Source organism: Oncorhynchus gorbuscha, unplaced genomic scaffold (assembly GCF_021184085.1).
Source record: "Oncorhynchus gorbuscha isolate QuinsamMale2020 ecotype Even-year unplaced genomic scaffold, OgorEven_v1.0 Un_scaffold_800, whole genome shotgun sequence".
Lineage (NCBI taxonomy): Eukaryota > Metazoa > Chordata > Actinopteri > Salmoniformes > Salmonidae > Oncorhynchus > Oncorhynchus gorbuscha.
Genome location: NW_025745815.1, coordinates 305,245 through 318,224, shown reverse-complemented (window position 1 = coordinate 318,224; position 12,980 = coordinate 305,245). Strand labels below are relative to the sequence as shown.

The 12,980-nt window shown below is 40.0% G+C and overlaps 1 protein-coding gene across 1 annotated transcript; it reads left to right on the top strand.

The window, feature by feature from the left end:
- The first annotated feature begins 8,903 nt into the window (after positions 1-8,903).
- On the top strand, positions 8,904-10,747 carry LOC124020288 (spore wall protein 2-like). Its single transcript, XM_046335642.1, has one exon. The coding sequence runs from the start codon at positions 9,086-9,088 to the stop codon at positions 10,745-10,747; it is 1,662 nt and encodes a 553-aa protein (XP_046191598.1). The 5' UTR covers positions 8,904-9,085.
- The last annotated feature ends 2,233 nt before the right edge of the window (positions 10,748-12,980 follow it).

Sequence of the window (12,980 nt, the reverse complement as noted above, 5' to 3'; positions counted from 1 at the left end):
CTTACCTCTTATCGCAAGTCGAGGTAGTATTTTAGGATTATACTGAGTAGATATAGGTTCACTTGAAATAGTTATACTTTACCATGAGGCTATTTATTCAGTAGACTGCTATATGGGCATATTCAGGCTATTTATTCAGTAGACTGCTATATGGACATATTCAGGCTATTTATTCAGTAGACTGCTATATGGGCATATTCAGGCTATTTATTCAGTAGACTGCTATATGGACATATTCAGGCTATTTATTCAGTAGACTGCTATATGGACAGGTTGAGGCTATTTATTCAGTAGACTGCTATATGGACATATTCAGGCTATTTATTCAGTAGACTGCTATATGGGCATATTCAGGCTATTTATTCAGTAGACTGCTATATGGACATATTCAGGCTATTTATTCAGTAGACTGCTATATGGACAGGTTGAGGCTATTTATTCAGTAGACTGCTATATGGACAGGTTGAGGCTATTTATTCAGTAGACTGCTATATGGACATATTCAGGCTATTTATTCAGTAGACTGCTATATGGGCATATTCAGGCTATTTATTCAGTAGACTGCTATATGGACAGGTTGAGGCTATTTATTCAGTAGACTGCTATATGGACATATTCAGGCTATTTATTCAGTAGACTGCTATATGGGCATATTCAGGCTATTTATTCAGTAGACTGCTATATGGACAGGTTGAGGCTATTTATTCAGTAGACTGCTATATGGACAGGTTGGGGCTATTTATTCAGTAGACTGCTATATGGGCATATTCAGGCTATTTATTCAGTAGACTGCTATATGGGCATATTCAGGCTATTTATTCAGTAGACTGCTATATGGACAGGTTGAGGCTATTTATTCAGTAGACTGCTATATGGACATATTCAGGCTATTTATTCAGTAGACTGCTATATGGGCATATTCAGGCTATTTATTCAGTAGACTGCTATATGGACATATTCAGGCTATTTATTCAGTAGACTGCTATATGGACAGGTTGAGGCTATTTATTCAGTAGACTGCTATATGGACAGGTTGAGGCTATTTATTCAGTAGACTGCTATATGGACATATTCAGGCTATTTATTCAGTAGACTGCTATATGGACAGGTTGGGGCTATTTATTCAGTAGACTGCTATATGGGCATATTCAGGCTATTTATTCAGTAGACTGCTATATGGACAGGTTGAGGCTATTTATTCAGTAGACTGCTATATGGACAGGTTGAGGCTATTTATTCAGTAGACTGCTATATGGACATATTCAGGCTATTTATTCAGTAGACTGCTATATGGACAGGTTGGGGCTATTTATTCAGTAGACTGCTATATGGGCATATTCAGGCTATTTATTCAGTAGACTGCTATATGGGCATATTCAGGCTATTTATTCAGTAGACTGCTATATGGGCATATTCAGGCTATTTATTCAGTAGACTGCTATATGGACATATTCGGGTTATTTATTCAGTAGACTGCTATATGGGCATATTCAGGCTATTTATTCAGTAGACTGCTATATGGACAGGTTGAGGCTATTTATTCAGTAGACTGCTATATGGGCATATTCAGGCTATTTATTCAGTAGACTGCTATATGGACAGGTTGAGGCTATTTATTCAGTAGACTGCTATATGGACATATTCAGGCTATTTATTCAGTAGACTGCTATATGGGCATATTCAGGCTATTTATTCAGTAGACTGCTATACTGCCTTCAGAAAGTGTTCACACCCCTTGACTTTTTCCACATTTTGTTGTGAAACAAGGTGCGATTAAAATGGATTTAATTGTAACTTATTGTCAACGATCTACACAAAATACTCTGTAATGTTAAAGTGGAAGAAAAAATCTAACAATTGTAAAGAAATGATGGAAAATGAAACACTAATATATCTTATTTAAGTGTTCAACCTCCTGAGTCATTACATGTTAGAATCACCTTTGGCAGGGATTACAGCTGTGAGTATTTCTGGGTGAGTCTCTAAGAGCTGTGAGTCTTTCTGGGTGAGTCTCTAAGAGCTGTGAGTATTTCTGGGTGAGTCTCTAAGAGCTGTGAGTATTTCTGGGTGAGTCTCTAAGAACTGTGAGTCTTTCTGGGTGAGTCTCTAAGAGCTGTGAGTATTTCTGGGTGAGTCTCTAAGAGCTGTGAGTATTTCTGGGTGAGTCTCTAAGAGCTGTGAGTCTTTCTGGGTCTCTAAGAGCTTTGCACACCTGGATTGTACAATATTTGCACATTATTCTTCCTAAAATTCCTCAAGCCCCTTCAAGTTGGTTGTTGATCATTGCTAGACAGTCATTTTCTAGTCTTGTCATAGATTTTCAAGAAGATTTAAGTCAAAACTATAACTAGGCCATTCAGGGACATTCTATGTAATTTTGGTAAACAACTCCAGTGATTTCTTGGCCTTGTTTTTAAGACTATTGTCCTGCTGAAAGGTTTTTCTCTCTGTGTCTGTTGGAAAGCAAACTGAACAAGGTTTTCCTCTAAAATTGTACCTGTGCTTAGCTCTATTCCATTTATTTTTATCCTAAAAAAACTCCCTAGTCCTTGCTGATGACAAGCATACTCTTAACATGATGCAGCCACCACCATGCTTGAAAATATGAAGAGTGGTACTCAGTGTGGTGTTGGATTTGCCCCAAACATAACACTTTGTATTCAGGACATAAAGTACATTTCTTTGCAACGTTTTTTGCATTTTTACCTTAGTGCCTTATTACAAACAGGATGCATGTTTTGGAATATTTTTATTCTGTACAGACGTCCTTATTTCTACTCTGTCATTCAGGTTAATATGGTGGAGTAACGACAATGTTGTTTGTTTGTTTATTTATTTATTATACTTTAATATTACAGATAGAACCTACAATCTCTCAATGTAATTGTTTGCATCACTTCCAATCCCCCTTATTTAAATAATGCTCACATCGGCGGTACCTGTGGTTAAATAATTACACATATATTCCTCATTTCCTCTTTCCCACAGCGGCCAACCCACCATTCATTCTGATGTTAACTCCAACCCACCATTCATTCTGATGTTAACTCCAACCCACCATTCATTCTGATGTTAACTCCAACCCACCATTCATTCTGATGTTAACTCCAACCCACCATTCATTCTGATGTTAACTCCAACCCTCCATTCCATTCTGATTTAATCTTTCCCAACCCACCATTCATTCTGATGTTAACTCCAACCCACCATTCATTCTGATGTTAACTCCAACCCTCCGATGTCCACAGATTAACCCATCTTTCCCAAAATAACGCCATTTATCTATTTCCTTTAGCAATTACATCCCCCCATTTTACTGTCAGTTCATAGACGAGGATCCTGAAAACCTGTTCCCATTTGTAACATTTCTGTTTGGTAGATTCAGCGAAATGCAGCGTGTAGGTTATGACTTTTAATGAAGAAAATTAACTGAGAATACAAAACAACAAACATTCTACAGCCAGGTATTGTAGCAAGTATTTTACTGTACAAAACAGGCTTATTGAAATCACCCACGAAATACAATGCGCATCAGGTGTCCATTCCCAATCCGAGAAATGAATCAGCTTCATTAGGAATCGCCTCAGGCTGTTCAAGCCTAACTAGACACACCCCTACTAATACACACTCCCAATTAATGGTGAAATACAACATATAAACCCATGTCACACCCTGGCCTACCCAAACATATAACAAAAACACAAGATACAATGCGTGACATCATGTCTTTAATGAAGAATTTGATCTGTTGAATAATAAATACAAACAACAAACGGAACGTGAAACCTAATTACAGCCTGTCTGGTGAAACACAACACAGAGACAGGAACAAACACCGGAAATCCACAGTGAAACCCCGGCTACCTGAAATACGGTTCCCCATCAGAGAAATGGAATCATCCTGACTCTGATTGAGAACCGCCTCAACCAAGCCATTTAGACACACCCCTAATCAACCACAATCCCAATGCCTACAAAAAAAACAATACGACAATACAATAAACCCATGTCACACCCTGGCCTGAACAAATAATTACAAAATAAGACCAAGGTGACACCAATGTACTTGGTTCAGGATCACGTTTGACTTTCCTTCCTGATTAAATATACGTACATCAGGCACATGGACTTGAGGGAGACCTCATCAAATCACATTTCACTGGTCACATACACCTGTCTAGCAGATGTTATTGGTCACATACACCTGTCTAGCAGATGTTATTGGTCACATACACGTGTCTAGCAGATGTTACTGGTCACATACACCTGTCTAGCAGATGTTATTGGTCACATACACCTGTCTAGCAGATGTTATTGGTCACATACACGTGTCTAGCAGATGTTATTGGTCACATACACGTGTCTAGCAGATGTTATTGGTCACATACACGTGTCTAGCAGATCTTATTGGTCACATACACGTGTCTAGCAGATGTTATTGGTCACATACACGTGTCTAGCAGATGTTATTGGTCACATACACGTGTTTAGCAGATGTTATTGTGGGTGGAGAAAAATGATGTGGGTGAGCAATGACAATTTAAAGTTTGTATCTTTTAGAGACTGTATCCATAATATAGTGAAGTCATCAGAGTTGGGTTTTAGAGAAACTGGAGACATTATCCAGGTCCTCAATGAGGCCCTTCAAGGTTGAAGAGGAATCAAGAGAAATCTTCAATCACCGACATACATTGATACTTTTGCCTCTTAATTTTTGCCCCTTAATGTTGTCATTAGACCTTAATGTTATAATTAGACCTTGATGTTATCATTAGACCTTAGTGTTATCATTAGACCTTAGTGTTATCATTAGACCTTGATGTTATCATTAGACCTTGATGTTATCATTAGACCTTGATGTTATCATTAGACCTTGATGTTATCATTAGACCTTGATGTTATCATTAGACCTTGATGTTATCATTAGACCTTGATGTTATCATTAGACCTTAATGTTATCATTAGACCTTGATGTTATCATTAGACCTTGATGTTATCATTAGACCTTAATGTTATCATTAGACCTTGATGTTATCATTAGACCTTGATGTTATCATTAGACCTTGATGTTATCATTAGACCATAATATTATCATTAGACCTTAATGTTATCATTAGACCTTGATGTTATCATTAGACCTTGATGTTATCATTAGACCTTGATGTTATCATTAGACCATAATGTTATCATTAGACCTTAATGTTATCATTAGACCTTGATATTATCATTAGACAGTTCTACTACAATGTTGTTGATCCATCCTTAGTTTTCTCCTGTCACAGCCATTAAACTCTGTAACTTTTTAAAGTCACCATTGCCCTAATGGTGAAATCCTTGAGCAGTTTCCTTCCTCTCCGGCAACTGAGTTAGGAAGGGCGCCTGTATCTTTGTAATGACTGGGTGTATTGATACACCATCCAAAGTGTAATTAATAACTTCACCGTGTTCAAAGGGATATTCAATGTCTGTTTTTTTTATTTATCCATCTACCAATAGGTTCCCTTCTTTGTGAGTCTTTGGAAAAACCTCCCTGGTGTTTGTGGTTGAATCTCTGAAATTCACTGCTCAACTTAAGGACCTTACAGATAATTGTATGTGTTGTACAGAGGTGAGGTAGTCATACAAAACTCATGTTAACCACTATTACGGCACCCAGTGGCTTATACAACCCATTATGTGAATTGTTAAGCAGATATTTACTCCTGAACTTATTTAGGTTTGCCATAACAAAGGGTTTGAATAATTATTGACTCAAGACATTTCAGATTTTCAATTTTGTTTTAATTTGTGAAAATGTGTAAAAACATAATTCCACTCTGACATTATGGGGGTATTGTGTCTGGGCCAGTGACACAACATGTACATTTCATCCATTCTAAATTCAGACTGTAACACAACAACACCTACATTTCATCCATTCTAAATTCAGACTGTAACACAACAACACCTACAGTTCATCCATTCTAAATTCAGACTGTAACACAACAACACCTACATTCCATCCATTCTAAATTCAGACTGTAACACAACAACACCTACATTCCATCCATTCTAAATTCAGACTGTAACACAACAACACCTACATTCCATCCATTCTAAATTCAGACTGTAACACAACAACACCTACATTCCATCCATTCTAAATTCAGACTGTAACACAACAACACCTACATTCCATCCATTCTAAATTCAGACTGTAACACAACAACACCTACATTCCATCCATTCTAAATTCAGACTGTAACACAACAACACCTACATTTCATCCATTCTAAATTCAGACTGTAACACAACAACACCTACATTCCATCCATTCTAAATTCAGACTGTAACACAACAACACCTACATTTCATCCATTCTAAATTCAGACTGTAACACAACAACACCTACATTCCATCCATTCTAAATTCAGACTGTGACACAACAACACCTACATTTCATCCATTCTAAATTCAGACTGTAACACAACAACACCTACATTTCATCCATTTTAAATTCAGACTGTGACACAACAACACCTACATTTAATCCATTTTAAATTCAGACTGTGACACAACAACACCTACATTTCATCCATTTTAAATTCAGACTGTAACACAACAACACCTACATTCCATCCATTTTAAATTCAGACTGTAACACAACAACACCTACATTTCATCCATTCTAAATTCAGACTGTAACACAACAACACCTACATTCCATCCATTTTAAATTCAGACTGTAACACAACAATACCTACATTTCATCCATTCTAAATTCAGACTGTAACACAACAACACCTACATTTCATCCATTTTAAATTCAGACTGTGACACAACAACACCTACATTCCATCCATTCTAAATTCAGACTGTAACACAACAACACCTACATTCCATCCATTCTAAATTCAGACTGTGACACAACAACACCTACATTCCATCCATTCTAAATTCAGACTGTAACACAACAACACCTACATTCCATCCATTCTAAATTCAGACTGTGACACAACAACACCTACATTCCATCCATTCTAAATTCAGACTGTGACACAACAACACCTACATTTCATCCATTCTAAATTCAGACTGTAACACAACAACACCTACATTCCATCCATTCTAAATTCAGACTGTAACACAACAACACCTACATTTCATCCATTCTAAATTCAGACTGTAACACAACAACACCTACATTCCATCCATTTTAAATTCAGACTGTAACACAACAATACCTACATTTCATCCATTCTAAATTCAGACTGTAACACAACAACACCTACATTCCATCCATTCTAAATTCAGACTGTAACACAACAACACCTACATTCCATCCATTCTAAATTCAGACTGTGACACAACAACACCTACATTCCATCCATTCTAAATTCAGACTGTGACACAACAACATGTAAACCAATTCAAGGGGTGTAAATACTTTCTGAAGACTCTGTATAAGGATAAGTTGGCTTTGTGATTCATACCATTTATGTCCTACCAGTAGATGTCACGCCAAGTCGTAGGTAGCTACAACAATGTCATACCAGTAGATATCACGCCAAGTCGTAGGTAGCTACAACAATGTCATACCAGTAGATATCACGCCAAGTCGTAGGTAGCTACAACAATGTCATACCAGTAGATATCACGCCAAGTCCTAGGTAGCTACAACAATGTCATACCAGTAGATGTCACGCCAAGTCGTAGGTAGCTACAACAATGTCATACCAGTAGATGTCACGCCAAGTCGTAGGTAGCTACAACAATGTCATACCAGTAGATGTCACGCCAAGTCGTAGGTAGCTACAACAATGTCATACCAGTAGATGTCACGCCAAGTCGTAGGTAGCTACAACAATGTCATACCAGTAGATGTCACGCCAAGTCGTAGGTAGCTACAACAATGTCATACCAGTAGATGTCACGCCAAGTCGTAGGTAGCTACAACAATGTCATACCAGTAGATGTCACGCCAAGTCGTAGGTAGCTACAACAATGTCATACCAGTAGATGTCACGCCAAGTCGTAGGTAGCTACAACAATGTCATACCAGTAGATGTCACGCCAAGTCGTAGGTAGCTACAACAATGTCCTACCAGTAGATGTCACGCCAAGTCGTAGGTAGCTACAACAACGTCCTACCAGTAGATGTCACTCCAAGTCGTAGGTAGCTACAACAATGTCCTACCAGTAGATGTCACGCCAAGTTGTAGGTAGCTACAACAACGTCATACCAGTAGATGTCACGCCAAGTCGTAGGTAGCTACAACAACGTCATACCAGTAGATGTCACGCCAAGTCGTAGGTAGCTACAACAATGCCCTACCAGTAGATGTCACACGAAGTTGTAGGTAGCTACAACAATGTCATACCAAACATGCATACAATCCATCGAAAATGTACATATTTAGGAGTGTTTTTGTAAGATGTGAAACTGTAAGATCTCTATGGGGTTTCTGTTATGGATCTCCATTCAGTTCCTTATAAAATGTACATATTTAGGAGTGTTTTTGTAAGATGTGAAACTGTAACATCCCTATGGGGTTTCTGTTAAGGATCTCAATTCCTAATAAATGGCCTGACCATTTGCTGTACTATATTTATTGTGTTGAAGCACAGACCTGATCTTCCACATACTAAACATTACAGTCTCACAGACCGGTCAGCCAGGAGAGACAGACTCCAACGTTGCTAGGGAGACAGTCGCAGCGATGAGCTCTGCAACATTCCAGAGAGTCAGAGACACAGGAGCGAGGCGTTCGAGAGGAAACTAGAAGTGGCCGCAGTCAATTTTCTCTGGCAAACTTCATTCTGGGGACAGATGTGTTCAGCGATGAGCTCTGCAACATTCCAGAGAGTCAGAGACACAGGAGCGAGGCGTTCGAGAGGAAACTAGCTGTGGTCAACACTCCAAACCTCTCTGAGTACCAGGCATCCCAGAAAGAGCTGAGAAGAGTGTTCAAGTTGTCTGTGCGTATGTCCTCTCCTGGTCCCTACGTCGTTCTCTTTTGCATTCGACCTGAACAACATCTCATCAAGTGCAGCAAGCATCCTGGAACTCGTCACAAGGCATTTTGGGGACAGCATCTTGAACCACATGATGGTCGTGGTGTGTCATGAAGAGGAGAAGGAGGATTCAGCTCTTGAGGAGAAAGTCAAGACTAACAGAGACTTCAGGGAGCTCATTGAGAAGTGTGGCCAAAGGCATCACCTCTTCAATGAGAGGAAGGACCGGAGAGATGAGAAGGTTTCCAGACAGCTCCTTGGCAAGATGGACGACATGGTGAGGGACAACGGATGCAGATTCTACTCCAATCACCAATACCAGGAAGCTGTGGAGAGAATCCAGAAAGAGGAGCGTTTCGTGATGAAAGGGAGAAAGAAAGAGATGCTGACAAAGAGGAAGGAGCTGGAGAGCAGTTACACAGGTGAAGGTCTTGAGAAGGAGCTGGAGAGCAGTTACACAGGTGAAGGTCTTGAGAAGGAGATGGAGAGCAGTTACACAGGTGAAGGTCTTGAGAAGGAGCTGGAGAGCAGTTACACAGGTGAAGGTCTTGAGAAGGAGCTGGAGAGCAGTTACACAGGTGAAGGTCTTGAGAAGGAGCTGGAGAGCAGTTACACAGGTGAAGGTCTTGAGAAGGAGCTGGGGAGTAGTTACACGGGTGAAGGTCTTGAGAAGGAGCTGGAGAGCAGTTACACAGGTGAAGGTCTTGAGAAGGAGCTGGAGAGCAGTTACACAGGTGAAGGTCTTGAGAAGGAGCTGGAGAGCAGTTACACAGGTGAAGGTCTTGAGAAGGAGCTGGGGAGTAGTTACACAGGTGAAGGTCTTGAGAAGGAGCTGGAGAGCAGTTACACAGGTGAAGGTCTTGAGAAGGAGCTGGAGAGCAGTTACACAGGTGAAGGTCTTGAGAAGGAGCTGGAGAGCAGTTACACAGGTGAAGATCTTGAGAAGGAGCTGGGGAGTAGTTACACAGGTGAAGGTCTTGAGAAGGAGCTGGAGAGTAGTTACACAGGTGAAGGTCTTGAGAAGGAGCTGGAGAGCAGTTACACAGGTGAAGGTCTTGAGAAGGAGCTGAGGAGCAGTTACACAGGTGAAGGTCTTGAGAAGGAGCTGGAGAGCAGTTACACAGGTGAAGGTCTTGAGAAGGAGCTGGAGAGCAGGTACACAGGTGAAGGTCTTGAGAAGGAGCTGGACAGCAGTTACACAGGTGAAGGTCTTGAGAAGGAGCTGGAGAGCAGGTACACAGGTGAAGGTCTTGAGAAGGAGCTGGAGAGCAGTTACACAGGTGAAGGTCTTGAGAAGGAGCTGGAGAGCAGTTACACAGGTGAAGGTCTTGAGAAGGAGCTGGAGAGCAGTTACACAGGTGAAGGTCTTGAGAAGGGGCTGGAGAGCAGTTACACAGGTGAAGGTCTTGAGAAGGAGCTGGAGAGCAGTTACACAGGTGAAGGTCTTGAGAAGGAGCTGGGGAGCAGGTACACAGGTGAAGGTCTTGAGAAGGAGCTGGAGAGCAGGTACACAGGTGAAGGTCTTGAAAAGGAGCTGCTGCAGTTTGAGACAAGGATAAGAGTAGAGAACCGAGAGAAGGCTGAGAGGAAGATCTCAGAGGTACTGGGATTTACTCTCACAGCAGTTGACTATGCTGCTGCAGTAGGTAAAGGGGCAGCTCTAGGGGCTTTATGTGGAGCGGTCGTGGGGTTTGAGGGTATGGCGGTGGGAGCCGCTTTAGGTGCCGTCGTTGGGGGGGCGGGGGGGGCATAGGAGGTGCTGCTGGTGCGGCATGGGGTTACCTCACAAACACTGCTGCACAAATGAATAGACGTTGAGACATTGCTGCTTACATCGATGATGCCTGCCCAGTTGAACAGATTGTGTCATTTTGATGCCTGCCCAGTTTATCAGATTGTGTCATTTTGATGCTGTTCCTGCCCAGTTTATCAGATTGTGTCATTTTGATGCTGTTCCTGCCCAGTTTATCAGATTGTGTCATTTTGATGCTGTTCCTGCCCAGTTTATCAGATTGTGTCATTTTGATGCCTGCCCAGTTTATCAGATTGTGTCATTTTGATGCTGTTCCTGCCCAGTTGAACAGATTGTGTCATTTTGATGCTGTTCCTGCCCAGTTGAACAGATAGTGTCATTTTGATGCTGTTCCTGCCCAGTTTAACAGATTGTGTCATTTTGATGCTGTTCCTGCCCAGTTTATCAGATTGTGTCATTTTGATGCTGTTCCTGCCCAGTTTAACAGATTGTGTCATTTTGATGCTGTTCCTGCCCAGTTGAACACCACTGTCAGATTTGTAGAGGTCTGAGACCAATCACTTCAGTAATACATTTTATAAATATAAATATAAATATACATTCTAAATCCATTTAAATAGGAAATAAATATAAATATACATTCTAAATCCATTTAAATTGGAAATAAATATAAATATACATTCTAAATCCATTTAAATTGGAAATAAATATAAATATACATTCTAAATCCATTTAAATAGGAAATATATATAAATATTCATTCTAAATCCATTTAAATAGGAAATATAAATATACATTCTAAAACCATTTAAATAGGAAATAAATATAAATATTCATTCTAAATCCATTTAAATAGGAAATAAATATAAATATTCATTCTAAATCCATTTAAATAGGGAATAAATATAAATATACATTCTAAATCCATTTAAATAGGAAATAAATATACATTCTAAATCCATTTAAATAGGAAATAAATATAAATATACATTCTAAAACCATTTAAATAGGAAATAAATATACATTCTAAATCCATTTAAATAGGAAATAAATATAAATATTCATTCTAAATCCATTTAAATAGGAAATAAATATAAATATACATTCTAAATCCATTTAAATAGGAAATAAATATACATTCTAAATCCATTTAAATAGGAAATAAATATAAACATGCATTCTAAATCCATTTATGAAAGTTACATAGTTTTTTAAATTTTTTATAATAATGCTGTTGTACATGTCTCTATTTTGCCTAATAAATTCCTTCTTTTAAAAAATAAAATAAATCCCTGTTTTGCTTCCCTGTGGTATTTTTATTGTGCTAAAGCACATATCTGATCTTCCATTGTATACTGTACTGAAACAGTCTGACAGACAGTTCAATCAGGAGAGACCAGTCTGTCTCCCTGTCGGTTCTCTGCTCTTTCAGCTTCAACTCTTCCATCTCAAAGACAATCCACTTCATCTTTCCACCAGCCGTCCCTCCAGCACTCCTTCATGGCTAAACTCCTACACAGCTTAACTCCTACATGGCTAAACTCCTTCACAGCTAAACTCCTACACAGCTAAACTCCTACACGGCTAAACTCCTACACAGCTAAACTCCTACACGACTAAACTCCTTCACAGCTAAACTCCTACTCACAGCTAAACTCCTTCACGGCTAAACTCCTACTCACAGCTAAACTCCTTCACGGCTAAACTCCTTCACGGCTAAACTCCTACACGGCTAAACTACACGGCTAAACTCCTACACGGCTAAACTCCTTCACAGCTGCACAAATCCACTCTAGCAGGGCTCTGGTGTCCAGCCTTCCACGATGACTACTGGATCTCTGGCTGCAGAACCCACTGATACTGTACTGCACAGTACTCTCTCTCATCTCTCTGTCTCCTCTGTCTCTGTGTGTGGCAGTTGAGGCTGGGGACGAGGCTAGCCACCACATAGTCTCATCCACAGGCTCAACTGATACAGTACAGAGAGACAGCGCAGGCTAGTGGACGAGACTAGCTACTACAGGGCTAGCTCTGGTCCAGGGTGTTAGTGAACCTTCAGGAAGGCTCAGCGTTAGCAAGCCACACGAACACACCCTGGACCAGAGCTACTGCAGAGCCCAGTGCTGCTGTTTGACAGCTCTAACACCCTGGACCAGAGCTACTGCAGGGCCCAGTGCTGCTGTTTGACAGCTCTAACACCCTGGACCAGAGCTACTGCAGAGCCCGGTGCTGC

What these genes read in the sequence shown, in the direction of transcription:
- LOC124020288 (XM_046335642.1), top strand. Translation starts at nt 9,086, where the DNA reads ATGATGGTCGTGGTGTGTCATGAAGAGGAGAAGGAGGATTCAGCTCTT.